This window comes from Vanacampus margaritifer, chromosome 9 (assembly GCF_051991255.1).
Source record: "Vanacampus margaritifer isolate UIUO_Vmar chromosome 9, RoL_Vmar_1.0, whole genome shotgun sequence".
NCBI classification, from domain to species: Eukaryota; Metazoa; Chordata; class Actinopteri; order Syngnathiformes; family Syngnathidae; genus Vanacampus; species Vanacampus margaritifer.
In genome coordinates, this window is record NC_135440.1 from 16,906,367 (window position 1) to 16,933,181 (window position 26,815).

Below are 26,815 nucleotides of genomic sequence, written 5' to 3' on the forward strand. Positions count from 1 at the left end.
ATGAGCATTATTTTTGAAGTGTTAACTATTTTGAAACCGTACCGGAAGTAACGTGTTTTTTCAGTAGCTTTATGTTCCTGTCGGTGAGGTAGACTAAGCACGGAGGAGCGACTGAAATCCTGCTGCAGGTGAATTAAAACACTCATATTTATAAAGTGTAAATACAGAAACAAGTTAATGTGGGCTTGCCACAAAAAACTCTGGTAAAGGTTTTGCATAAGCATATTTAAAAATTTATATATTTTTATTATTACTCTTAACGGTGGAGTACCGTCAAACTTTGTAGTCCTAAATTAATCGTTAAAATTTTGACAAATACAGTGTAAACACGTTCGTAAGTAAACGCTAACTTTTAACTCAAAAGTTAAACTAGCCTTCATCCGTGCACAAGAACGGTCGCGGTTTTCGACCAACACATGAAAAATGACATTTTGAAACGTAAAAGCGTAAACTATCATCGAAAGCTTCCAATAAAAAAAGTTAAATCACATTGGAATGGAATAACATTTAACGTGGCGACCGTGTTAGCCCCATCTTTTAGCTAACGTAGCTACTAACTAAGCACAATTTTGCACTGCATAAAGACGCGGTCGCACTTCGCGCACACGAGAAAGCTCAAATTATGAAACACACTTAAAACTCACAAACTATATTTTTGTAACACTTATGTGAATGTCACGCTTTAGTCTCGAGTGATGTCCAAACGGTCAAATGAAGAAACTAATTAACATGGCGGTCATCTGTAAACGAAATGAGCAGGCAATAACAGGTTCGTTTCAAATTGTAAATATCAGTAGGTTAGTTCCGTTTTGTTTCAAAAACGTAAAACATTTTTTGGGGCAGCATTGAGGTACATGCGCAACAAAAATAGCACCTGACCTCACAGATTTGTTAGAACCTTGTATCCTTTCAGAATCAATATTTCCTATCAAATTGCACTTCAAACTAGTCCCACGAAATAATCCTTTATCATCAATTCATATCAGAAGTACACACCAACAAGTTAAGATTAATTTTAAATCAAACTTTTCTCGTTCACAAGAATTCAAGGAGTTACTCATGAAAAATCTGTAAATTTGTCAGGCCGCTCAGCTCATCATCACCCTGCAGATATGGATGGATGAATGTGTTTATGAATCTAATAATAGATAACGGTGAGCAACAGATGCTACTAAAACCCAGTTAAGACAAACACAAAGGCTCACTTCTGGAAATGCCAGATAAACTGTCATGAGCAAGACTAAAAGCACATTTGAACCTGACTGACATCAGAATGGAGGTATCGAGGCGACCAATTCTCCGCAGGAACCTGGAGCCTGCAAGACCCCTTCGCCGCCTCCTTCCTGTTGACATCAGTGGATCAACTGGTAAAACGCACATCGGTGAAGGGCGTTGACGTTTTTATCAACGAGTTCCTCACCCTCTAATGTGTAATTCTTGGTTTAGAAGGCACAGATGCTGCTGCTCCGTGTGGACAGTCATTGTTTGACATCGTGGCTGAAAAGGTAAGAACATCTTAATCAATTTGTATGAGTGGCTGACTTTACTACTGGTTTTGCTGCGAGCCAAAATTTTAATCGCTGGTGAACTGCGTCACAAGTTTGTACATGTAACAGCCGATCAAAAATGCACACACTTGCACAAAAGGAAAATGCTCTTGGATTTAAGACCTAGTTGGTCACTCAGGCACATTATCACAGTATATATTGTGTATTATGTACCTGAGGCTAGAAAGCGAAGCGTAGAGAGTCTCTGTCGCTGAAATGCACAAGTATAGTCAATGAATGGGGCAATCGATTATTGCCAGCAGCCTCTGAAAATATCCACAAAATTATTATTTTCCACCCGTTTCCTCTCTTTGTGGCAATTTGCTTCTATCTTGACAATCCCAACATGTTTTTGTGGTTCAATTGAAAAATTAAATATAGTACAGAATATTGTCGAGTCTTCAAACCCGATACTGGGTCACTATTTAACCAGTACTAGCCCCGTATAGTCATGTAATATGAATATGTATATCATCTTCATGCTCTGTTGTCACACTCAATCACCCACAAATTCCTCATTAATACACAGATTGATTATCTTCGATCAATTTGCCATGAAATTTAGTTGAACTTTTAACCATCTTGTGTATTTCGCAGTCAAATATTACAGTTGAGCAGTTCCTCAAGATTGTCAACCTCCAAGACCAGAAAAAAGATAACATCCGTGGTTTGTTCATTTATTTATTTATTACTGATTTGACTCATTTTAAAGGGTTTGATGCTTCTTTTTTTGTGATTAATTCTCATTATGTCCTTTGCAGTGAGATTGTGTTACACTCGAGATTTTTTGATTGGTCTCGCGAGTTGCCCTGCAGCCAGGAAGAGGCCTGAGTTTTTACCAGAGCACGCCATAGTCTTAACCCATGCAGTAAGTCCACCCGACAAAATTGTCATTTATGTCTGGATGGAAATTGTATTTGTTGATACCGTCTCAGCAGAGAGATCCTAATTATCTGTGGGTGAATGAAACCAATGGGAACAAAGAAACAACTGTGAGTTGTATTTTTTTTTTTTTTCAACTTTCTTGATTGTGACATCCAGATTATAAATAATTATGAGACCTAACTCTTACCTATTTGCTTTGGCTGTTTATCCTGTTCAGGGTGACGGTGAGCCCATCTCGTCTGACTTCTGGCGAAAGGCCAACTACACCGTGAATTGGTCGCCAGTCACGGCACATCATGGAGACAATCATTCACGCCGTCACTGAGTGGGAACCGAACCCACGCCACATTTCACTACACCATCAGTGATAGTAGTTATTGTATTTTCTCATTGTTTACTTACCCTTATTTGTTTTCTTTCCAAGAAAGAGTGTTTGTTCCCTTGCATGCCATTTTTCTTTTTTATATAGTTTAATGTTTACCACTTCATATTCTGTTACAATGTTCAATAAAACATTTGTAAAAGACGCTAATGTGTCGTAGACCAAGATGGATGTCGTCATGATTGTGGCTTTTTATCTACGCCTCGGAATCACTTTAACATTTTAGGAATTTTATTCAACATCTTTTTTTTTTATTTTTACAATGTCTTTTTCTACTTATTGCCAATTCTTCAAATATTAGAACGATTGCCCCAAAATCTGGGATTTTATGAGCATTAAGTCTTCTCTTTCGCATTAAGCTTAATGTCATTTGATGTCCCAAAAATATAAATCATCAACATTTATGTGCACATCTCTACTCATTGCCACTTCAATCACTGCAAGTATTACAATTGCCCAAATATTTATATCAACATTACATGTCTCCTCTACACAGACACAAAAAAGAAGTTTGTTGCTTAATGAGGAAAACACTTAATTTGTGAGTACATTAAGATGAGATGAAAATGTAATACACAATTTATACTTTTTTGTGACACTTTTGTTAGGTGGTGTGCCATGTTTATTTTTTTGGTAATGTGAATGTGTAAAGGTTGGGAATTAATACAGCTCTAGTTTAGTTTTGTGCTGATGAAAGCGATTAAAGAAGCGTGCAATTTGCAAAAAAATTGACGGGTTAATGAAAAAAAGAAAAGATGAAAGAAGACTTTTTCAAAGATCAGGCTTGTACTGCAATGTTTGAAATACAAAGGTTTATGTGAAGAGTCACACTAAAGTGAGTAGACTAAACTAACGTGATCGACGCCAGACGCTTAAACGACTCGCCGGCTAAATTTAAAGGTATGCATTTTACTTCAATTAAATTATAACTCAAACGTGAGCAAAGAAAAACTGTTTTGCTTCAGCCAGTCTACCATTGTATAGTCTTTCTCTTATATATAAAAAATACAGATACATCCACATTTTTAAAAATGACATTATTACAGCTAGGGTTAATTGTTGACCTGTAGGCAGCCACCTTGAGGTAAGGTCAGGGGTTGCAAACTTTCTCGAACTTTCCGAGTTGACCATCCGGGTTCACGGTGCATTCACGTGACACCGTTTTGAATGGGGATAAGCAAACATCATCGCATCCAGTGATGGCTTGAAAATGCGGTTTTATCTCTTAAACTTCGCTTGCTGGTCACAGCGCAGTTTATTTGAAATGCCTGAACGTTCTACAGGCGATTAATATTGTATTTTGAATTGTTTAGTTTTTATTTAAGGAAATTTAGTTCATTTTTCTCGACACAGAGGATGGACTCGAAGAACAAGGAAACGAGCAGGTAAATCAAATATTTTATCAAATCAAATGTTTGTCTTACAATGTTGAAAACCTTATAAGGAACGTTATCAGGTGACAGTGTTAGCCTTAGAGTAACTGCTTGTGTAAAAATACTCAAGTATAATGGTGGTGGTGGACTAACCTACACCCCATGGGTGGCCTTTGCGTATTTTCTTTACATCGAGTACAGTACTTGCTTTCACGTCCCCAAAACTTGCATATAGGTGCCCATATGTATGATACGAACAGTTTGTCTTTACCAAGTGAGCCCACAAACTTTGCTGCAAAGAGAAAAAATATAGAATGTACATAAACACGATAAAAAGAACAATTTATTAAGCCATAATATTTTGTTTTCATAAAGTTTTTTATGTGCAAAAAATATTGATGATGTTTGATGACTTCAAACAAGTCCAAATGAGGCTCAGTAGTGATTTGTGGCCTCCACGTGCCTGTATGACCTCCCTAAAACACCTGGGCATGCTCCTGTTGAGTTGGCGGATGGTCTCCTGAGGAATCTCCTCACAGAACTGGACTTTAGCATCCGCCAACTCCTGGACAGTATTTGGTGCAATGTGACATTGGTGGATGGAGCGAGACAGACATGGTGACATTTATGTATTTATTTACTGTAAATAATCAGTTAATGTGCCTTTGTCTGTCAGTTACTATTTTTTCCGTTTTCCCACCTTCAAGTCCTGTTATTGTACACAACCCATACCTGTGTGGGCTGAAAGATGACATCTTGTACCACTTCAGCCTGGGAACAGGAACCCACAACCTTCCTGCTCTCTTTGGGGACGTCAGAGTAAGAAATTTTCGTTATTAACTCATTCACTGCCATTGACGGCTATAGACGTCCAAAATAAATTTTAACTATTTCTATTAGTTTAACATTTTTCCCACTTTTATTAACAATAGTATGAAAACCTAGATTTTTTTTATTGTATTAGAACAGATATAAAATTTGTGATTAATCGTGAGTTAACTAGTGAAGTAATGCTATTGATTACGATTAAAAATGGTAATCGCCCGACGCCCCTAATTTTTAATAAATTTTTCTTAAAAAAAAAAAAAGATGATAAAAAATTTGGAAAAAATATTACAATTATCAAAAAAAATTTAAAGAAAAGATTATTAAAAATTAGGGGTGTCAGGTGTTTTTTTTTTAAAAAAAAATTGTAATTAATTGCTTGACTTCACTAGTTAACTCATGATTAATCACAAATTTCATATCTGTTCTAAATGTACAAACACATTTTCCTAGGTTTTCATACTCTTGTTAACAAAAGTGGAAAAAAATGTTAAACTAATAGAAATTGTTAAAATGAATTTATGACGTCTATTGTCGTCAATGGCAGTGAATGAGTTAAAAAAAAAATCTGTGCACATTTGAATATCCTTTTTTTTTGTTGTTTTTTTCCTCCAGTTTGTGTGTGTTGGTGGCAGTGCTTGGCGAATGAAAGAGTTCATTGAGTACATCGCTGCAGAGCTTGGGATGCAAGACCCCAAATCAGACTACCCCAATATTTGTGCTGGAACTGACCGTTATGCCATGTACAAAGTTGGTCCTGTGCTCTCTGTTAGTGTAAGTAGAAGCCAACAACATAAGTCAAATTTGATGAAATGTGTTGTGTATTGTATTTATGCATGCTGTATGTATTTTGCAGCATGGAATTGGAATCCCATCCATATCAATAATGTTGCATGAGCTTATAAAGCTTCTCCACCATGCACGTTGCACAAATGTGACAATCATACGCATTGGAACATCAGGTGGTATAGGTAAGCTTGTAATTAATACAGTTTGTTTGTACAGTTCAACCGTTTGTTGATGGTACAGTGTAAGATGTATTTCTTTTTTATTGGCAACCCATTGCCAACCAGGACTTCAACTAATTGCCACAAGAGGGAGCTCTTACACTTTAACAAAGTCAGCAGTAGACCAACGTAACAGTTAAAAAAAAAAATAATGTTTTGAGAGATTCATTTCGGGGAGATTAGATGACGGACTACATAACAGTTTGAGTGCAAAAAATATGCGCCTAAAAATTGGGTTATATGCCAAGACTTTGTTAGGATGTATATTGGAACATGTGAAATTCAACTTTATATGGCACTTGTTGACCTCATTTGTTTGTATTTTGACTAAAATTAGTGTGTTAATTTTGAGTTAATTTAACGTTCCTTTAGCGCCACAATTTTTTTTTAACTCGCCCGGACACATCCACGTCCAAATTTAGCAGTAATATATTTAATAATGCATATTTTTGTTGAGACTGGGGTCAAGTTGTATTTTACAATTTTAAAAATGTGCAGAATGTCACGTTACTTCATGTTAAAGATTAGATAACTCCTAATATGAAAAGAAAAATGCACTGTGCTGTCTCTAATGTCTTACAAATGCAATTATGCTATCTAGTGGCAGAAAAATGACCTCAACACAAATCAGTATCACACTCGTTTTTTTACAGTACAGTACTTCTTTTTAACTTTAACTCAATTGTATGAATTATTATGAAATAACTGTATCAATGACTCAAAGATGCAGCCATATTTCTATTAGTTTAACAAAAAAATTCCCCACTTTTACATTAACAAAAGTGTGAAAACTTAGGGGGGGGGATTATTGTATGTTTTATTGTACATTTAGAACATATTTAAAATTTGTGATTAATCGTGAGTTAACTATTGAAGTCATGCAATTTAATTACAATTTAAAAAATGTAATCACCTGACACCCCTAATTTTGACTCAACTTAAAAAAAATATGAAATACAACCGTCATCATAAAATCTTTACTAGCAGTACAAACAATTCAAAGTTATATTTTATATTCATCACTGTCATACTAGTGGAAAACAAAATTGAATGTGATTACTATAAGGCTCACTGCACACGAGTTGTACTTTATTTTTCTGTATTCCACCGAATTAATTTGAACATCCCGTTTGGTTTCAAGGGCTTGAGCCCGGTACCGTCGTTATTACCAAACAGTCCGTGGATGCCACATTCGTGCCCAAATTTGAGCAGCTGATCTTGGGGGAGTTGGTGGTCCGTGACACCGACCTGGACTGCAGCCTGGCCCAGGAGCTGCTTCAGTGCAGCAAGGAACTGGGCCAGTTCAACACGGTGATGGGCAACACCATGTGCACGCTGGATTTCTATGAAGGTTCGACGCACTCATGTTGACATGCTGATTGTGTTACACAAATGGCTGATATCAAAGAAAAATCCACAATAGTCACAGAAATAACTTGAATCTGACAAAAGTCCTAATAAATACAACGTTGATGAAAATTTACCACAAGTCGTCACATGACATGGTGTGTACCACTAAACTTGGACCAGAAGAAAATGATGGACAAGCGCGTCAAATGTCAAATCTAGAAGACCATTTGTGGGTTTGTCTTTGGGGTGCTAACAATTTTGCCCACGAGCGTATGTACAATAATAAACGTTTTGCGGCGTCAAGTAGGTCAAGGCCGTTTAGACGGAGCGTTCTGCTTGTACACGGAGAAGGACAGGCACAAATATTTGACAAAAGCCAAGGAAGCGGGAGTGTGCAATATCGAAATGGAGTCGACCGTTTTTGCTGCCATGTGCAAACTGAGCGGCCTGCGAGGTGAGAAATGACATCAGCAAAATGACAACCTTTTTCAATGTAAGCGTCACTCTTTTTTTTTTTTTTGGGGCAACATGAAAGCGGCTGTGGTTTGCACAACGTTACTGGACCGTCTGAAAGGAGACCAGCTGAGCAGCTCTCATGACGTCCTCCACAGCTACCAGCAGCGGCCTCAGATCCTCGTGGGGCACTACATTAAGAAGCAGCTGAAAGCACTTCAGGGATGACCACTTTGTTTTTTTTAACCACACTTTTTATGACTCCATTTTGCGATCTTAACTGCGACTTCCTGAGGTCTTAACTTGAAATATAAATGCAGAGTTTACTTGATGAAATTACTTTTGTGCTGGTTATTTCATATTCAAGAGAAGCATCACAATTTCTCAGTATTGTTACTCATTGCCTTGTTTTTATTTGATTGTAATGTATCATTTTTTAATACATAAGCAAATTAATTCAACTGTATCCTCTGTCATGGTCTTGAAGCACTCAAGAGATTTTGCTCTTGTGTAGCTAAATAAAAAGTAATTGAAGTATTGATATTAGCACAGTGCATTTTGCTAGCAACTAAAACAAACGGTAGTTCTTTATGGTACCAACATTAAAGGAAATATTTTGTACAAGCCTGGTACTGAACAGTCAGGGTCTTCTGTAAACACTACCGTAATGGGTTTCAAAGGAAATAAAATGTGCTTTTTACTGCAAACTTTCAAACTAAATTTTACATCTAAATTAAGAGGACGGTGTAGAAATGACAATAGCTTGTATATAATGTATACCCCTTTTTGAAGACACTAAAAATAATGACACGAATGACCAAAGATAAAGTCACTTTTACTTTACTTACTTTTTAATAATTGGTGGCAAATCTTTTGCAGTTAATCACAATCTGGAATCTGGACCAGAACATCTCCAGATGATAGATTTCATCATCCAGGCTTCTACTCGCAACTGTCATCTGTTTCTGCTTGTTTGCCTTCAGTTTCATCTTCAGCAAGTGCAATACATGCGCAATAGGGTTCAGGTCGGATGATTAATTTGACTGTTGCATAATATTCAACGTTTTTGCCTTAAACTTGGTAAGCTAAAATGTTTCTTCCTGTCCCTTCTCATAAGCACACAGATGGTTATTGTTTTTTTAAATCATTTTTTTGCTTATTTTTAATCTAAAATGTCTATTTTACTGGTAAATTAATTTTGTTTGTACATTATTGTGTGCATGAGACAAAACAAACTCTTTACTTGCTTTTGCAGTATGTCTTGGGTCATTGTCCATCTGCCCTGTGAACCACCGTCTATTGCATTCTCAAGCATTTGAGGGAATATGCGCAGATATCTTAATCATAAATAAATAACGCAACCAGTTATATTTTTACAGCCATGGTACAGTTGAACAACTAATTGTCCCATTATTTTCGGTTCCATAAAAAGTGGGATGCACATATCTGGGGTGTCAGCTGAAACATCCTATGTCCAAATTTGGTCAATGTCATATATTTTCCGCAAATGGATACTATTGGTCTTTCTCCATGTGGGTGTCATTACATCTTGACGATACAATTTTAACTCATTCACTGCCATTGACGGCTATAGACGTCAAAAATTCATTTGAACTAATTGTATTAGTTTAACATTTTTCCCACTTTTGTTAACAAGAGTATGAAAACCTAGATTTGTTTTCAAATTATATTAGAACACATATAAAATTTGCGATTAATTGTGAGTTAGTGAAGTCATGCGATTAATTACGATTAAAAATGGTAATCGCCTGACGCCCGTAATTTTTTAATAATCTTTTGTTAAAAATATATATATATATTATTAAAAATTGGTAAAAAAATAATTACAATTATTTTATTTATTTGTTTAAAAAAAAGAAAAGGTGATTAAAGATTAGTGGTGTCAGGTGATTAATTTTTTAATCGTAATTAATCGCATGACTTCACTAGTTAACTCACGATTTATCACAAATTTTATATATGTTCTAAATGTAAAAGTGGGGACAAAATGTTAAACTAATTGAAATAGATAAATAAAATGAATTTATGATGTCAATAGCCGCCAATGGCAGTGAATGGGTTAATGGCCCAACATGCATTAAAAAAAAACATCCCAATGGTTTTAGAGATGCAAGGTTTCTGCCGGACTGTTTCTATAACGCCACAATTTTTTCTGTAATTTAATTGTATAATCTACTGTTTTGTCACTTTGTCTGCATTGGGATAATTTCCAAGGTTGACTTCAGGTTCAATGGGTGCATCGTGTGCACTGTGCTTGTGTGTGCGCGTGCGTCAAAGTACATGCGCCCGCCCCCTCGCCGCCACCCGATCCGCCCCTGGCCCCTGCCGCTGACTCAGTGTCCGCGTTGAGCATTCTCGTCGTTCACCTGAACGCAGCACAGCAGCACACGAGCAGCAGACGCACATTGCATCCTCTCCGCACAAACCCCAGCAGCCATGGCCAAAACAGCGACTGGTAAGCTTTTTTTCCCCCGCCTCCTCCATTACACGTTGAAAGCACAGAAAAATGGATGAATTGTCTGTTGATTGTTGCCTTTTCATTTCTGTGCATCTGTAATGGTGACCGGCGTTTATGTCGTCTACCGGCCGGTGATTGTGCGTAATGTGACAAATCAAATCATCACTTTGGTATGATATGGGAAAAATGCGTGAACATAAACGGTGATATTTAAACAGATAATGGATTTATATTGTTGACTATGCCAGTGATGTACCTCCGTGGTCGTGCAACGCAAGCATGAACCAATTAGCCATTTTAGTCTAGATTAAATGCGCAATTATGCATTTGTCTCCGAATTAGTATCGTGTATATATGTTCACAATAATGTATTTTAGCAAGAATTTGACTGAACAACCCGAGCTCCATCACTCCATCGGCAACAATCTGCAGCATAATGCAGACGGACCCCACCCAAGATGCTGATGCTGCCCACCATTGAGGCCTGAGAGGGCGTCATCACTTTTTCGAATGCTAAGCTACCAACATTAACACTTTCAACCTTTTTTTCCCCCCCATTAACTCTTGTGAATAGAAATGACAAATGACTAATTTTGTTACATAGTGTTAAAAAAAGGATCCCTTTCTTCGTTCTTTGTTGCGTATAGCTGCCATTTGTTTCACATGTAGCAGCAATGTTTAACTATTGGGAAGGTTGAATTCAAGAATAGTGCATTGTATTATCATTTTTCACTTCTTTTTTTTAACTTCGTAATAGATCAGGTTTAGCTTTTGTGTCGAATGGACACCTGCACAATAGAATGATATTTGTGATAAGCTTAATTTTTTTCAGCAGTTGAGTGTGTTATGGGTGCCTTGCTCAAGGGGCATTAAGTGACAACGTGATGCGTGGGATGGTCGTCCCAAAAGGGTCTTTTGTGTCACAGGCTGTTTTCTTTGATAGTTGACTGACTCCATTAAATTGCTCTTATCATCATGGGTAATCTTTTTTTTGCCTATCAGGGGCCATTCCAGTTTTTTTTTCAATTCTCCAGAGGCCCATACTACGTTAATTTGAAAATTTGATGTAACAATCAAACGGATGTTTATTAGTGTTATGGGCATATGTGGGCAAGCTGGATCAAATACCCTCCTGGGCCATGTAGCTTCCCCACTCTTGCTCTATCTAACTTAAATAACTACAAAGTGCATTCTAGCTGCATGCAAGTAAGCAGATTTTTGCATATAGCTTTTGGACTTTTACGGCACAAGTGCAACATGAAACTTGCTTGATTAAGAAAAGAAATTATGAAATTTAACATTGAAGCCATAATGTGGGTGGGAAGCGAGCCAAGCCAGCCCTGCAGTGAGAACTGCACTTGTATTTGGCAAGCTCATCACATACTGTACAACCTTACAAAAGCAGCAGGTGAAGACACACTGGCCCTTCAGATTAAAGTGCACACAACGCAGGAAATTAAATTACTTAACACACATGGTCAGCTTCCTTATCACTCCACTGCTCAATCTCCGCAAGGGGATCTAATGAGATCCCATATAATAGATGCATAGAAAATTGCCTTCACAGTCATTTGATTGGCACTGTCGGAGATATTGGACAATATAGTCAGACTCTTTTGGAATCCATCCGTCAATTTTCTATATTTTAGCAGGTCTGGTGTGAGTAATGCTGGCGATTTTTTTTGCTAAGGCGTAAACTGTTGGTGACGGTACTCCAGCACTCTCAGCCCACATGTTAGTTCCTTCTAAGTCACGCATCTGATTTGAGGTAGAATGTATCTATAATTACAATCTGGCTATCTCCTTGTTGTACAAATATATTAAAAATCCTTTAGGCAGGCTTTTACAGCACAGGTTGCCTACCTTTACCTTTTTTATAGTGTCACCAAGTCACAATCATTTAATACCAAAAGTAGCAATCATTTAATACATGACAAGAAACAACAGCACTGTAACTATTTTACACTCTGTTTGTGCAAAATAACACATGAAAGAGGCAGAACACAGCCACAAAATGTTACTTGTAATGGCAACAAAACATGATGTTGCCTTGTGGCAATCATAAAGTTAGCGTCAGTCCTGTAAGTATAAAAGGAAGTGGTATGAGTACGTTTCAAATTAAGAGCATTAACAGGAAGTGTGACGTTAGCTGCTTTAATCTTGCGGTTTTAACGTTTGATAAATCTGCGTTAAGTTTAAAATATTGGTCTCTTTTTGTCATTCTGCCTATTTTAACTACTTATGTTTGCATAGGCCCTACTTGTTCAAATAATAATAATAATAAAAATGTTTGTTTTATGTGCCTGAAAACTCTTCTTTTTTTTTTTTTTTTTTAAGTATTATTTCCCCCCGGTTTTTGCCTTTAATGATAGAACAGCTGAAGTTTGGACAATGTTGTGAGTGAAAATGTCTGTTTGAGGTCCCCAGCACGAAACCTCAAAACGTACTCTGGATGGCGACACCAGTTTCACACGTCAACACAAAATTTGGTGGACTCGTCTGTCGTTAGAGGATGTACGAAAAAGTCTCATAGAGCTATGGCTCTATGAGACTTTTTTCGTATGGGCCTACCTGGAATTGAACAGGAAGTCGGCCATTTTGGTTTGTAGCGGCCATTTTGGGCATTCACTCAAATGATCCCCAATTGGAATCACGTGTTGTATACGAGAGTAGTGTTTCCCCAAAGTTTATTGTACCAATATTACATATTGAGCACATACATAAATCCCCAGCCTTGTTTTTACTGAACTGGGCCTCCTGTGATATTTTATTTTTAAGGTTGGTCATTTTGGTGCTGCTTGGAGAGTCAAGTATTTTTGTAGATGGTACTTGGTGTAAAAAGTTTAAGAACCACTAATCTATTTGAAGAGCATTTAATTCTTATGCTTGTCACTATACGTGCATGGTATAGATAGATGATACAGTACATATTTGTAGATGTAGTGTATATAAATAATACTGTCAAACCACTCTTTTGCATGGTTTCCCGTTCTGTCTCCCTCTGTTGGTCAATTTCATTTAATGTTCCTTGGACGCGTATGTAAATTATAATAATATAAATCTGATTCTGACATGGGTGAAACGATGGCTTGCTTATTGCTGCTTTAATTATTATTATCGTGGTTGTTGTTTGTCATGGTGTAGCACTCTACTGCTTGTGAATATTCCCATTCATGCAGATCAGGGGTGCTCAAGTCCGGTCCTCGAGAGCCCCTATCCAGCCTGTTTTCCATGTTTCTCTCCACTAACACACCTGATTCATGATCAGGATCGTTATCAGGCTTCTGCAAAGCTGGCTGATTAGCTGATCATTGGATTCAGCTGTGCTGCATGAGGGAAACATAAAAAACAGGCTGGGTAGGGGCTCTCGAGGACCCAACTTGAGCACCCCTGATCCAGGTCATTGTCTAAGCAGGGAATAGAATCCATCACAGCTGGACTGATTTTTTATTTTTTAAATGAGACGTTCACATACAGCTTATTATTTAGTTTCATTTGCTTGTAAGTGCCATGGGGTTCCCATTAGGCTGCCATATTAAAGCCAAACGCTTGCTTAACCATCTATATAAAAGAATAGCATGCAATGAATTATTAACAAGGCTCTTACGGTCTTTTACGGTACGCTTTGTTGGGCTGGTGACATTATTGTTTTCCTGTAATGATGACTCACCTGGATGATGTGTTGCTGTTCCTCCCGCAGCATACAAGGAGAAGATGAAGGAACTCTCCGTCCTCTCGCTCATCTGCTCCTGCTTTTACCCGGAAGCACGCAACAAGATCCTGAATGAGTTGGAAGGTAAGGAATGGATTTTCAATACATGCAGCCCCGGCCACTCCTTTCTTATCATTCTGACAAAATGGATGTGACTGGCAGCAGACATCGAGGTGAAGCCGATAAACAAGCGCGCCTCCGGGCAGGCTTTTGAAGTGATTCTCAAGCCCCTGTCGCCAGTATCAGATGTAGTCCACAACCTGGCTTCTCCCCCCAAGAGGGACATCTCCTTGGACGACATTGAGAAGAAACTGGAGGCGGCCGAAGAGCGGAGAAAGGTGACTTTGACCACCTTCCAGAAGACTCCCGGTCATTTCGAGTCATTCGCTACCAATGACTGGATGTGTTTTGTTTGTTTTTAGTACCAAGAAACGCAGGTGCTGAGAGCTTTGGCCGAAAAGCGAGAGCACGAGAGGGACGTGCTGTTCAAGGCCTTGGAGGAGAACAACAACTTCAGCAAGATGGCCGAGGAGAAGCTCCAGATGAAGATGGGGCAGATCAAGGAGAACCGCGATGCCCATCTGGCAGCCATGCTGGAGCGTCTACAGGAGAAGGTGACGCATGCGCTGCTCGTCTTTGTCAGTGTATCCTAAAATATCCAAAACAAATTGTTGTAATATAAGAAAGTCATATTTTTTACAAGACAAGATTTGTAATATTGCAGCACTACTGTCTCAAGAAAGAATTCCAGTAGCATATCACGATGAACGAAATGCCGGGACATCCCTTCAGTGTATATAAAAAGTCTACACACGCCTGTTCAAATACCAGGTTTTTGTGATATTAAAAAATATGACCAAGAGAAATAATTTCATAGCTTTTTCTATCATTTATTTGACCTATAAACTGTATCACTCAATAATATTTTTTTAATATATTTTAGAGTGGGAACGTGAAAATAAACAACTGAGATACTGTTATTGCAAAAGTGTGCACACCCTCTTGTAACGAGGGGTGCAAGCTGGGTGCAGAATTAACTTTCAATTCCAAACTTACATTGAATGGGAGTCTGCCTTATAAAGTGCCTCTGATTTACCCTAAATAAAGTTAAGATGTTCTAGTAAGCTTTTCCTTTAGATTCACTGCACATAGGCTACATAACAAGAAGCCTATAGAATAGAATAGAATTTACAGCAGTAAGATTGATAGCAGCAGCATACAATAAAAATAATATAAAATATTCAAATATACTCTACATACTGTATTACAACATCAGGCCATGTTTGGCAACTGTATATAAATAATACGGTATATGCAGATGTGAATGGCAAACACTATATAGATAAATAAATGCTGTACTACTGCACACATATAAAGTAAATGTGAACAGCAAAAAGAATAGTCAGCGGGTATGTAGTACAAAAACTATACATACAGTAGTCTTAATAATAGTTGAGAATAAAATATTTGGCTATCTTACTATCTGATACACTTCATCTCATTTGTTCACCAACAATAATATTTTAAACAAACACACATAATTCATGAAGAAAAAATAAAATATCTATCTGGAGAAACAACTTACATTGTCCCATTCACTTGCCTCATTGGCCAATTTAAATAAATGAATACAAAATACTGCTCTGTATTAAATGTATAGATCAAGAAATGGTACCTTCTGGTGACCACTTGCTGTAATGATGACTAAACTGTTGTGTTGATATTTCCTAGGAGAGACACGCAGCGTTGGTGCGCAGAAACAAAGAGATGATGGAAGTGATGACAGCGTGAACACCGCACAAAAGTCTCAACTTCCATCCATCCATCCATCCATCCATCCATCCCCCCCTTCCTTGACCTGCTCCGACCCTCTCCCGAACAGACATGCAAACCTGGAGCGCCCGACAGGTGAAGGACCTCACCACGTCATCACAACACTCAGCAATCAATCGGTTATTAATTCAGTATTATCAATAAAGACAAGCATTAGTGTCACTCATCTTTGAGAGTTGCAAGGATTTCTTGATTTTAGAGAGGGATCTGTCTTATTTTGTAAATATTGGTTTCGGCTATCTATCTATCTATCTATCTATCTATCTATCTATCTATCTATCTATCTATCTATCTATCTATCTATCTATCTATTAGCTAGCTATCTAGCTATCTAGCTAGCTACCTAGCGAGAAGAATAGCTCAATAGATAGATAGCTAGCTAGCTAGATAGCTAGCTAGCTATTGATTTCTGTGTACTGCACTGTACAATGTTTTTGTTGAATGCCACCTTTCTTGTGAATTGTGAGTTGGATGTAGACTGACGTTTGCAATGTATTCCCGATGATGATGATGTCATGACGACAACAATGATGATGTTTTTGTGTTTTTGTGAAGAATGTAGGGTGTAAGGTGTACCTGAGGTAAGTAGAGTAGACAAAACCAACACAAGCCACCTTGATCTTCCTCACGCACGCTTGGAATGTAATACAAAATGTCCATTTGCAATGAGCCCGATGGTTAATTGGTGCTTTATTATGATTAAGAATGTCTTTACAACAAAAAAAGGCGGCAACTGTTTCTATACGTGCAGATTCCAAAGGCCACTTTCCTTATTGAGTCCTTCACCAGAATGTACTGACTTATCAGTACCATGCATCTTTACTCTGAGAAAATTCTCTGACTGTAATATTGATTATGTGAAGAAAAAAAAGTGTGTGTGCTTGCTTGGCTGCAAGAGAATAGAGCTCAACACAAAGCGTGATCGGCCTTGAATTTAGGATGCGAGATGCTATAGTATACATTCAGCACACCGAACTAGTAGTCTCTTTTTAATATACAGCACCGCTGATATCTGCCTGCGACCTCTGCTGCTTGTGTTTTTCTTCCCCTTTCTTCATGAATTTCTCTGTGAAAGCTTTGCTTAATAAAGATTTGGGGTTCTGTAAACATGGCATGCGCCATCTCATGAGTTTCTGTGCAAGGAGACAAGAGAGTGTGTCAACTGCTGAATAAAAGGTCAAATATTATGATCCTCAGAATGTTTTTCTGTGCAAGAGTGATTATGCCTAAACTACTTACATTATCATCATATTTTTACCACTATTGATGCATCAAGTAAAAAGGGATGACAGATTTACATGATGCAACTCAACTGAACATTTAGAGTATTTTTTTAAATGCATCAATAATACAGTTTTGTACATATAGAGGATAAAACAATAAACGAGATTTTAAACTAAATATTATTTCGAAGGAAAATGCCTTTGGGAACTGATTGACAGAAGTGTACGCAGGCTCCCTCTAGTGGCATGCGGGGGGAAAACTGCCCAAGTTCAGGTTAGTATTTCATTTTAAAACTAATATTTGTATTCAACCTTTAAGAACAGTTTGTTTTTAAATATTTAGGTGTTTATTTTATTTATTTTTATATTTAAGTAAAGTTTTTTTTTTTAACGATTTACCAGTAAGCCTATATAAGTGCAGTGTTAGCTATAGCTAAGGTAGGGGAATAAGTATTTTTTTTTTTTTGGTATGCTTGTTTTATTGGTACACTAGTCATCGTATATAGTTATTTACTTTTTAAAATGATATGGCATGATAATTGTTTGCTAATTATTTTGTTGACAATTATAATTCAGTGCAGTTGAACCACCAGCAGGAGGCAGTAAAATATTAATCTTGACTGATAAACTACGATGAGGGTGACCACATCCCAAATGAGGGTAAAAGTTTAGTTTGGTAAATGTTGAGACGTCGTGCTATCAAAACGAAAAAAAAGAAAGACCAGTTTTCGATGAAGAGGGTTTTTGAAGTGAAGCATGAGCAGGGTTTATCACTCGTGACCTTAGCGAAACTTGCTATGATGCACCCTGATTCATTCAACAAAGAAGAGCAATAATTAAAACAGAAAATTCACAATAACTATTATATTCCTTTAAATAAGGGTCTGCTCTAATAGCATTCCATGCACCAGTTCCTCATCCACTTAGCGCGCCATTCCCTTGATTAAATAAATACCGCACCTCAAATAGCCTCCCAGTATGGAAAGCAATACAAGGTGGTGCCACTAGAGGGCTCAATGACATTTTCTATGATGTTTAATACCACCACCACTGCCTGCAGAGCAAGATGGCATCTGTGAAGCTAACATTTAAAAGTGGTGTTAAAAAAAAATGCAGAAAGTGGAGCGAAAGCTGCTAAATTACAATAATGAAAGAATTAGGGATTGGGAAAAAAATCTATAATGAAGAGCATAATACAAAATAGAAATTTATTAAAAAATATATATAGTAATAATAATAATATATATATATTATTATTTATCCTCAAGAGGTCCTCAAGAGGACCAGCGTTTTGCAAGATGGATGGTTTTGGACAAATTCAGTCTTCAAACAGAAGAAAAAGAAGGGGGGGGGGGGGGAATCTCCCCCTGGAGTGTAGCGGTGACTTAGAGTCGCAGCTGCCGTGCGTGTGTTGCCTTTACTGGTGACCGCTTCCCTCCAATGTCCGCATCCTGTTCACACTATTGTCTCCGCTTTGGACCAACCCAAGACGGTGAGGTCAGGGCAACATTGTAAAGGATTTCCTGTGGCTCTTAATGATTTCCTGGCTATTCAGAAGGGTAACAATACTCTTGGATTCGGTTACTTATCTGGCACGCAGCGAAGGCATGGCCGCTGCGCTCCATAAATGGGACCGCATTACTTTCTTATGAGCTTTTATGGGTTTTTTGGTGGCCGTGCACCTGCATACACTCACTGGACACTTCATTGGGTACTTCCACAATAATGCTCATTTGGGATACTGTAAAGAAGGGCTGGACCAGGGGCCACATAAAGCCTGATGATTTCTAATATGGCAAACGGAACATTACATTATGAAGAGTCCTGTAATATTTGTTGCATTCATTTAGTAGTTTTTTTCCCATTTACACCTCTAAATAATTTAATTGATTTACTGTAAATAATAAAATGTTAGAAGAATAAACCATTTTAGATACACATAATGTGTTTCAATTAGATCATTGGTTAATAAATTAAATTAAATTTTTAACATCATAAAACAGATAGATTGACTTTATAAAATAATAATAATAAAATGTTCATATTATAGGCTAACATACATAACTGCTCCAAAAGATACGACCAATAATTTAGTATCATTATTATTGTAGAGGTGGACCACAATAATAGTAATAATGTCATTTTTTTTGGTGACCTTAAAAGCCATTTATGAGTGGCACAATATTAAGAAAAAAACACACAAAATAAACATATTTTTGAATACATATAACATTGGCAATAACTACATTTGGTTAAAAAAAAATTTAAATAATAATTGGACCGGGCTACTTTAGTCAATTTGACCCAACTTTGGCTTGTTTTGTATCCCAAATTAGCTATTTTGTGGGGTTATTTTGTTTGAAACAAATGGATTCTGTAAACAACTCACAAAGTTGGGTCAAATTGACCCAAGGAGCAGGTAAGTCCAAATCGGTTTATTTTTTACCCAGCAGGGGTCAAATCCGAATGTTGCGTGTGGTGGGGGGAAAAAACAGCACATCAAATATGCATATTTCTTTTGCATTGTTGGTGTAATGTAATTTGATTACATTAAGGTGTGTTCCTAAATACAAATTTAGAGTAGTGTCCAAATTGCAATATACTTGGCCAATAAAGACGATTCTGATTCAGATTTATTGATACAAAAATATTACAGATATAAAAAGGCAAGTGTCCCAATGTGAGAAAGTTAGTTTTCCAAAATAGTCCTGATATAAACAAGCCGGCCGAATGATCTCACTCTATATTAAATACACACATACAGTACATGATGTTGCTCCTTGACAGCTTTATAAGGTTCAGTCCACTAATGCGTCTCCGTCTCGGTCCTCAAACCGCAGAGTGCACGTTAGCTAAATTAGTTATCAATTTGAGTTCATAAAATACAATCATCCAAAGTTCAGTTTTTCTTCTAAACAAAGAGCAAATAACATCCATCAGTAATCAGGGCAGTTTGTTGTGTTCACCTGTCTATTATAGCTGAGAAAACAGATGGTCATGTGGTCATGGCCCAGCTCAGCTGTTGCCCCCTCAGTCCAGCTGTTATCTTCAAAAGGCCCCAATCTCCGTGCCCCACGGCCTGTAAGGCTTGGACAGGGTGGAGGGGGGGCCGACCGCGCCGAGGGCCGCCGGGGACACGAGCGGGAAAGCGCCGAAGGAGAGAGGGAAGGCCGACAGCGATGAGAGGGACGACAGGAGGGGCGGCGAGAGCTTGGACGTGGGCACGCCGAGGGGCAGCGAGCCACTAGAGGGCGCCCTGAGAGGCTCCGTCGGGGGCAGGAGTCTGGACGTCGCCGAGGTCTCCGACGAGGGCGTGGAGGGCGGGCGACTGTTTCCTCTGGATGCGGGCGTCCTGCCTTGGGGGGGTTGCAGGAGGAGGGGGTGGGGCATGGGAGCGGGGGCGCCGCCATAGGCCGAGCCCCAGGCTAAGTGTTCCAGACCGGCCTGCACCTCCCTCTGGGACGCGTAGTTGCTCAGGTGGGACAACAGACGCACGCGGAGGGGGTCGGCGCTGTCCCGGCCCTCCATGATGCTCAGGAAGCGAGCGGTCTCGGCCAAACACTCCCTGAAGCCAAGGCTGCGGTAATCCTTCGCCAGGGCGTGCGCCTCAAAGTAACCTGGAAGAGAGACGCATCATTTGACAATCAATCCCCATTCTAATATTTATTGTTCCCTCAGTGCAGATCATTTATACAATATTCCAATAGCTAGGCCATTGGTTGTCCATAGCGCAAGTCAGAGCCTTATACAGAAAGAGTTCGGCCAACTCTGTTTCAGCAGGGTAACAAGATGGCATCCATTTGTTATGTGACCAGCAGTTGACCAATCACAGTGTGGCCAATCACAGCGTGATTGGTCAACTGCTGGTCACATGACCTATGGGCGCCATCTTGTTACCCTGCTGAAAACCGAGTTGGCCAAACCCTCTCTATATATGGCTCGGACGCAAGTGGAACACATGCTCCCTCTAGTGGTTCACAAAAGTATTACTTTTAAATTAAATACATTTAATCTTTAAGTATTTTAAATATTAATTTTGGTGCCATATGTTATTGATTTTTTATGTGAAATACACTTTAATTGAATCATTATTCACTAACAATACAGGCTAAACTTAAGCCAGTGCTTCTCAATTAATTGCTAGTAACACTCCCCCAGAAACCCTCCACCACGACAATAAAATTGTTATCAGTACAACTCTGCATAACTCTGTTGACATTGTTTTTTAAGTCTGTAACAGAAAAATTTTGAAGTACATTTGCCTGAAATAAAAATAAATAAACAAATGTGAGCACCACTGCCACCTATTGTAGCGGATGTGCAATTACACTTTATTTTAGTACAGCAAATAGAAAGCAGCTTCCATGAGGTCATTATAGTGGGACAAAATATTTTTGGGAGGTGGTACTTGGTATAAATAAAAAGTTTGAGAACCACTCACCCACCCACTCAGGCTATTTTCGGTTAGCTCATCTATGTTAGCATTAAGATAGCAGACTTTCACGAGACAAAATTACATTAAGTATTTGCATTTTTTTCCCAATATTTTTTGTTTCATTTTTCATGGAAAACACGTTTTCCTGGTTTTGTCAAGATTTTTTTTTTCGATAATAAATAAATAAATAGATAAATTAATTGAAAAATACATTCATAAAGTGCATCAGCAAGCACACCTCACTTCTTATTTGGAGAACTGTGTGAGTGAGAAAGTCCTAAGGATTACTTTTAAAGCATGTGGGTTAACAGAGGGGTTAACTACAGAAATGTATATTTGTTTTGTACGGTCTCTCTCGATTGCAAATTTTAACCAATTGCGGGTGGGTCTTAAACATATCCACCGTGATAAAGAGAAGTCCACAGTGTCATGCAATAAGCTGTCATCTGATAGTCAACGCGTGTCAGTTGGTACCTTTGCCTCCAGACGCATGCAGCATCTTCAAATGGTCCACAGTCATTTGCAGTATTTCGGCTTTTTCCAATTTTGCTGATCCCTGCACAGCCAAGCAAGTGAAAAGACACATTATTTGCATTTCCTTAACTAAACCTCACAACGCAAAATGGGGCCTGGCAGTTTTTTTTATTGGGGTCTCGCTCAAGTAGCCAATAAAATAAATTTAGAGTTAGCAAATTATTGAAAAACAGATAACTGGTTACAAGCAAGCTCAAGCTAAAACATATTAGTGAAAAAAAAAGTGAATATTGTGTTGTAAATGACTCAATTGAAGTAGGCAGACCAAATCATTTTATTAAAATAAAAAAAAATTAAATTATTGATCATAAAGCAGAAAAAGTGTTATTTCAAATTCATGTCTATAATTACAAATGAATGCCTGCTGGTTTATTTAAAATTAATGTATGCATGTTTAGCAGTTATGTCAATACATTATAACTGAAATAATGAAAGAAAACATTATAAATGTAGTACTGTTAGCAATTTACTCTTTAAAAGTGGTCCTGGGTGGTCAAAAACTGCTTTGCGCTACTTTTTATTTCATTATTTATACAAATATATAAAACAAACACAATAAGCTATATATTTAATTAACACATACATTTACTTTCATTTTCACGTTGGTTAGATAGAGTAAGTCGCACGTTTTGACTTGCGTGCAAACTGCGTCGTAAAACGAGCACCATTTGTTTAGCTTGATACACAACGTATATTGCTAACACGTTAATTTCATTATTTTAATTTTTTTTACCTGTTTCTCAAAAGCACTAGGCACAAGTCTTCTCAGCTCAGTCAAACTGTTATTGATGCGGTCACGTCTTCTTTTCTCAATTATCTAGAAAAACAAACCAACAATATAAATTCAGAAATCTGTGATAATTAAGCGAAGTAGTTGAAAAAGTAGTCCCACTCACTCCTCTGCGTCGTTTTCTGGCTTGAACTTGAGTGGTGGTCGTGGACGGTGACATTGAGCCGTGAGAATCAGCCGGCCTGCAACAACACAACATCATCACATTTGAGCAAAACAAGCAAATAATGGCTGGGGAAATTCCTAAAGCACAAATGTGATTCGAGAAACGAACCCATTTTCATCGCCGCTGTCTTTCTCCACTTCGATGTTGTCATCCAAGTCGCTCTCGGACGAGCTGTAGTTGCTGCTGCGCTTCATGATGTCTTCAGTGGAGTTGGCGTTGAAGGTGAGAGGAGAGAAACCAGAGCGCAAGTGACAACAAGACCACTCAGCGTCACTTTAACTGGGCTCACGTGCTTCTCGGGGGAGGCGGGGCACACAAAGTCACATGGGTGGTGATTGCCCAAATTTAAGCCTATTAAATTTGAGTAGTTACTGGATGACGTCATCGTATTCATTAAACTACCGTGTATATGTTTATGTCCAATATGGATAATATAAGATTATTACTGCTGGTTTGGTTTCGTTCACTTATTTATTTATTTATGGCTTTGTTTTTTAATTTATCTTTGTATAAAGTACAATTCAAATAAAAAGTTTCGGCTCACAAACTTTCACTAAGGGGGAATTGAACCAACACTAATAATAATAATAATAATAATAATAATAATAATAATAATAATAATAATAATAATAATAATAATAATATTTTAGATTTTTTTGTAAACATTTAAAAAAAAAACACTTTTAAATCACATGATCATTATATGGATGAAATTTGTCGGAATGCAGTGCTATAGCATTTAATGTCAAGCCAAGTTTTATTCCAGTTTTGAGGTTGATTTAAAAGCAACTTAAATGTGACATTTTGTAACTTGTTATTATAAAAAAAAAAACCTATGTCAATCTGATATTTTAACACATTGGTTAATTTTGGGATTCAAACCAATCATTATTTTTTTTTAATTTAATATTCTTTTTTTTATGTTTTGTGGGGTCAGAAGTTAAAATATCATTAAGTTAAAATAAGTTAAAATATCATACCATACATATTCATTCTGGTCCTGATTTAGATTGGTTTGGGGAAAAAAATAAATTCAACATTCTACAACTTTTCAGTTATTTTTTTGTGCTATATCAACCTCAAAAGTAATTGTTTAAAGGAACACAGTTTTATATTTTCATCAAATCATTTTTTAATTTTATTTTATTTTTTTACAAATGTTCATGAGTTGTTTAATTCCACTTTGGATCCAGACTGAGCATGTTTTTGAGGCAGAAATTTAAACTTAAAAGTTAAAACATGTTTTGGACACTGCTTAAATATTGGGCTAGTTGCTATAATGACCGTTTTCAATATTGAACAGATAGCAGTATTATGCACTGACAAGTTTATTTGGTTTGATTGACACCATCAGAGTTAATAATTCACAATGTATTTATCATTGTGGTTGTAATTTACAGCGGTGTCGAATTTTACTGCATCACGCCGAGCGCAATATTTTTGACTCTTTCACATTGCTAAATGAGATCACCAAAAATACTAGACAGCTAGACTGCTGTTAAATAATGTAATCATGCTCATGAAATTCCCTGTGGAAAGACTGAGGTTCCCACTGACAGTTCCTCCTGGCTTTAAGCCCTCTTTCTCCTGCTGAGCGCTTGGGGTGGGGGGTGGGGGGGCATCAGCGGTCGCCCTCTTTACTGTTGTGCAGGACACACGGCCTATTAGCAGAGTGTGTTGTTCATTGTTTGCCGTCAGCTGTGTGATTCCGCCACGGCTCTGAATCGGTCGGGAGGCCCAACATTAGTGAGGCGGCGTTGCCGGGCTCTCCTAGGAAACTGCAAACAGGTCAACTGACTGAGCTTCCCAGGGAATCATTCATCCACAAATCAGAGCGTGTTGGCCCGTTGCGGGCTGGGAACGAAGAGGAGAAATGTTTTTAGAGGCTCAAGCTTCACGTATGTGTGAACAAAGGTTTTGCTTATGAGCGACATGAACAAACATACACGCCGACTTATGTACACCGTCGACCTATGAAAGCGTGTCAGTCATCTAGCGCTGCTCGGGGACACGGGTGGTCTCCTGAAGGTGAGAACATTTTGACCCTGCTAATCTGCCGGGGTCAAAGGGCATACTATATAAAACACAGTAGCTTTCCACCTCTGTGTTCTAAGGTGTAACCGATACACGTTGAGTTCATGTTTATACATAAAAGTGTATATGTAGGCAATGCCGGAGTGGTGACCTGAATTGCGTCATGTAGCCCTTTTTTTTTTTTTTAGTTAAGACACATGGGGGCCACAGTGTTTAGAAACACATTTAAACATGGATGGACATGACTGCTTTTGTCAATGCAAACTTGATTAGGGATATAATTCATTGTCAGGTTCAGATGTAGACATTTATCAAATAAAGAGAGAAGAAGCATCTGGTTCCAAATTTATTACTCATGATTACTCATGAGGAAGAGAAAACTGCAGCCTTAGTTTGATCGGTACAGAGTCTCTCTTGGTTCATCATTCAAACAGTCCCCTTATATATACTAATCGGGGCATCTGATTACATGACAGAAAGAGAAAAACAACTCCTATCTCACTTCACACTCTCTAGGTACGGCATGCAAGTCCAGGGGGCCCTGGCGTTGACGTGCGTCACGTCTTCTTATCAGTTGTCCCCACTCGGCAGCTGAGTCGTCCACTTGCAACTTCACCAAATACAATAACACTCCTTTGCAATACATAGCAATCCTAAACAGAAATTACTACACTATTACGTTGACTTGTGTTTCCCAAGAGGCAATTTACTTCAACACGGCAAATGTATAATAATCCTCCAAAATAATTCTTACATTCATACTTTTGAGGAACATAACTCATAACATCCATTTGTCCATTTTCTATAGTGCTTGCCCTCTTTAGGGTCATGGGTGAGATTAGTGGAAGGGCACACCCTGGAATGGTCGCCAATCAATTACAGGGCACACATAGACAATCAATCAATAAATGTTTATATAACATACATATTTTTGAAATGTAGGAGAACCACCGAGCACACAGGGAAACCTCAGTGTAGCACAGGGAGTGTTTACAAACTATACACAGGAGTGCTTCGGTCGGAATTTCAACAAAGGACATTTTAGGTCAAGGTCAATATATAACATCCATCCATTATAGAGCCATCATCCATCCATTATCAAGCCATCATCCATTTATCCATCTATCCATCTATCCATTATCGAGCTGTCATCCATCCATTCATCCATCCTTTATCAAGCCATAATTCATCCATCACCTACCATCCATCCATCAAACCTTTCAATAATCCATCCATCCACCACCCATCAAATTATCCATCCATCCATCCATCAAAGCTTTCAATAATCCATCCACCGACCACCACCCATCAAATTCTCCATCCATCCATGCATCATGTATCCATCCACCACCCATCAAATTATCCATTTATTCATCCATCCATCCATCAACTACTCAACAAATTATCCATCCATCCACCACCCATCAAATTATCCATCCATCCATCCATCCACCACTCATCAAATTATCCATCCATCCATGCATCCATCCAGCCATCAAATTCTCCATCCATCCATGCTTCCATCCATCCATCCATCCATCCACCACCCATCAAATTCTCCATCCATTCATCCATCCATCCACCCATCAAATTCTCCCTCCCTCCATCCATTTTCTATACTGTTTATCCTCATTAGGGTCAAAGGTGAGTTGGAGCCTCTCTCAGCAGACTTCAGGCGAGAGCCGGGGTACACCTATCTTGGACTGGTTGCAAACCAATCACAGGGCACACGTAGACAAACAACCATTCACACTCATATTCACTCTAATGGAAAGTTTTCAATGAAC

The 26,815-nt window shown here is 38.1% G+C and overlaps 4 protein-coding genes across 8 annotated transcripts; 3 read left to right on the plus strand and 1 right to left on the minus strand.

Moving 5' to 3' along the window:
• The first annotated feature begins 11 nt into the window (after window positions 1-11).
• On the plus strand, window positions 12-2,981 carry gra (granulito). Of its 2 annotated transcripts, none has more exons than XM_077576084.1 (7): window positions 12-128; window positions 1,273-1,367; window positions 1,447-1,505; window positions 2,145-2,214; window positions 2,309-2,415; window positions 2,483-2,539; window positions 2,650-2,981. In XM_077576084.1, exons 2-7 carry the CDS (start codon window positions 1,274-1,276, stop codon window positions 2,755-2,757), a joined length of 495 nt encoding a protein of 164 aa, XP_077432210.1. In that variant the 5' UTR covers window positions 12-128; window position 1,273; the 3' UTR covers window positions 2,758-2,981. The 2 variants fall into 2 exon arrangements, with proteins under 2 accessions (XP_077432210.1, XP_077432213.1); XM_077576087.1 differs by having other exon boundaries at window positions 2,486-2,539.
• A 602-nt stretch (window positions 2,982-3,583) lies between these two features.
• On the plus strand, window positions 3,584-8,360 carry upp1 (uridine phosphorylase 1). 3 transcript variants are annotated; one of them, XM_077576309.1, is made up of 8 exons: window positions 3,584-3,714; window positions 4,168-4,199; window positions 4,895-5,006; window positions 5,628-5,786; window positions 5,869-5,983; window positions 7,161-7,370; window positions 7,674-7,823; window positions 7,905-8,360. In XM_077576309.1, exons 2-8 carry the CDS (start codon window positions 4,171-4,173, stop codon window positions 8,048-8,050), a joined length of 921 nt encoding a protein of 306 aa, XP_077432435.1. In that variant the 5' UTR covers window positions 3,584-3,714; window positions 4,168-4,170; the 3' UTR covers window positions 8,051-8,360. The 3 variants fall into 3 exon arrangements, with proteins under 3 accessions (XP_077432435.1, XP_077432434.1, XP_077432437.1); XM_077576308.1 differs by lacking the exon at window positions 3,584-3,714 and having other exon boundaries at window positions 3,750-4,199; XM_077576311.1 differs by lacking the exon at window positions 3,584-3,714 and having other exon boundaries at window positions 3,756-4,199; window positions 7,677-7,823.
• A 1,673-nt stretch (window positions 8,361-10,033) lies between these two features.
• On the plus strand, window positions 10,034-17,033 carry stmn2a (stathmin 2a). Of its 2 annotated transcripts, none has more exons than XM_077576312.1 (5): window positions 10,034-10,298; window positions 14,002-14,097; window positions 14,176-14,351; window positions 14,436-14,627; window positions 15,745-17,033. In XM_077576312.1, exons 1-5 carry the CDS (start codon window positions 10,280-10,282, stop codon window positions 15,802-15,804), a joined length of 543 nt encoding a protein of 180 aa, XP_077432438.1. In that variant the 5' UTR covers window positions 10,034-10,279; the 3' UTR covers window positions 15,805-17,033. The 2 variants fall into 2 exon arrangements, with proteins under 2 accessions (XP_077432438.1, XP_077432439.1); XM_077576313.1 differs by having other exon boundaries at window positions 10,036-10,298; window positions 14,179-14,351.
• Window positions 17,034-19,684: 2,651 nt separating this feature from the next.
• Window positions 19,685-23,295, minus strand: LOC144057858 (hairy/enhancer-of-split related with YRPW motif protein 1-like). Its single transcript, XM_077575825.1, has 5 exons — window positions 23,103-23,295; window positions 22,935-23,010; window positions 22,772-22,855; window positions 21,979-22,060; window positions 19,685-20,686 (listed from the first exon to the last, which is right to left on the minus strand). Exons 1-5 carry the CDS (start codon window positions 23,186-23,188, stop codon window positions 20,118-20,120), a joined length of 897 nt encoding a protein of 298 aa, XP_077431951.1. The 5' UTR covers window positions 23,189-23,295; the 3' UTR covers window positions 19,685-20,117.
• Window positions 23,296-26,815: the final 3,520 nt, after the last annotated feature.

What these genes read in the sequence shown, in the direction of transcription:
- LOC144057858 (XM_077575825.1), bottom strand. Translation starts at nt 23,188, where the DNA reads ATGAAGCGCAGCAGCAACTACAGCTCGTCCGAGAGCGACTTGGATGAC. An exon ending in CTAGTGCTTTTGAGAAACAG is followed by an intron (nt 22,061 to 22,771) that starts GTAAAAAAAATT and finishes TTGGCTGTGCAG; the next exon opens with GGATCAGCAAAATTGGAAAA. An exon ending in GCATGCGTCTGGAGGCAAAG is followed by an intron (nt 20,687 to 21,978) that starts GTACCAACTGAC and finishes TCTCTCTTCCAG; the next exon opens with GTTACTTTGAGGCGCACGCC.
- gra (XM_077576084.1), top strand. Translation starts at nt 1,274, where the DNA reads ATGGAGGTATCGAGGCGACCAATTCTCCGCAGGAACCTGGAGCCTGCA. An exon ending in TGACATCAGTGGATCAACTG is followed by an intron (nt 1,368 to 1,446) that starts GTAAAACGCACA and finishes TTCTTGGTTTAG; the next exon opens with AAGGCACAGATGCTGCTGCT. An exon ending in CCATAGTCTTAACCCATGCA is followed by an intron (nt 2,416 to 2,482) that starts GTAAGTCCACCC and finishes ATACCGTCTCAG; the next exon opens with CAGAGAGATCCTAATTATCT.
- stmn2a (XM_077576312.1), top strand. An exon ending in CGGCCGAAGAGCGGAGAAAG is followed by an intron (nt 14,352 to 14,435) that starts GTGACTTTGACC and finishes GTTTGTTTTTAG; the next exon opens with TACCAAGAAACGCAGGTGCT. An exon ending in TGGAGCGTCTACAGGAGAAG is followed by an intron (nt 14,628 to 15,744) that starts GTGACGCATGCG and finishes GATATTTCCTAG; the next exon opens with GAGAGACACGCAGCGTTGGT.
- upp1 (XM_077576309.1), top strand. Translation starts at nt 4,171, where the DNA reads ATGGACTCGAAGAACAAGGAAACGAGCAG. An exon ending in GTCCTGTGCTCTCTGTTAGT is followed by an intron (nt 5,787 to 5,868) that starts GTAAGTAGAAGC and finishes TGTATTTTGCAG; the next exon opens with CATGGAATTGGAATCCCATC. An exon ending in TGGAACATCAGGTGGTATAG is followed by an intron (nt 5,984 to 7,160) that starts GTAAGCTTGTAA and finishes TTTGGTTTCAAG; the next exon opens with GGCTTGAGCCCGGTACCGTC.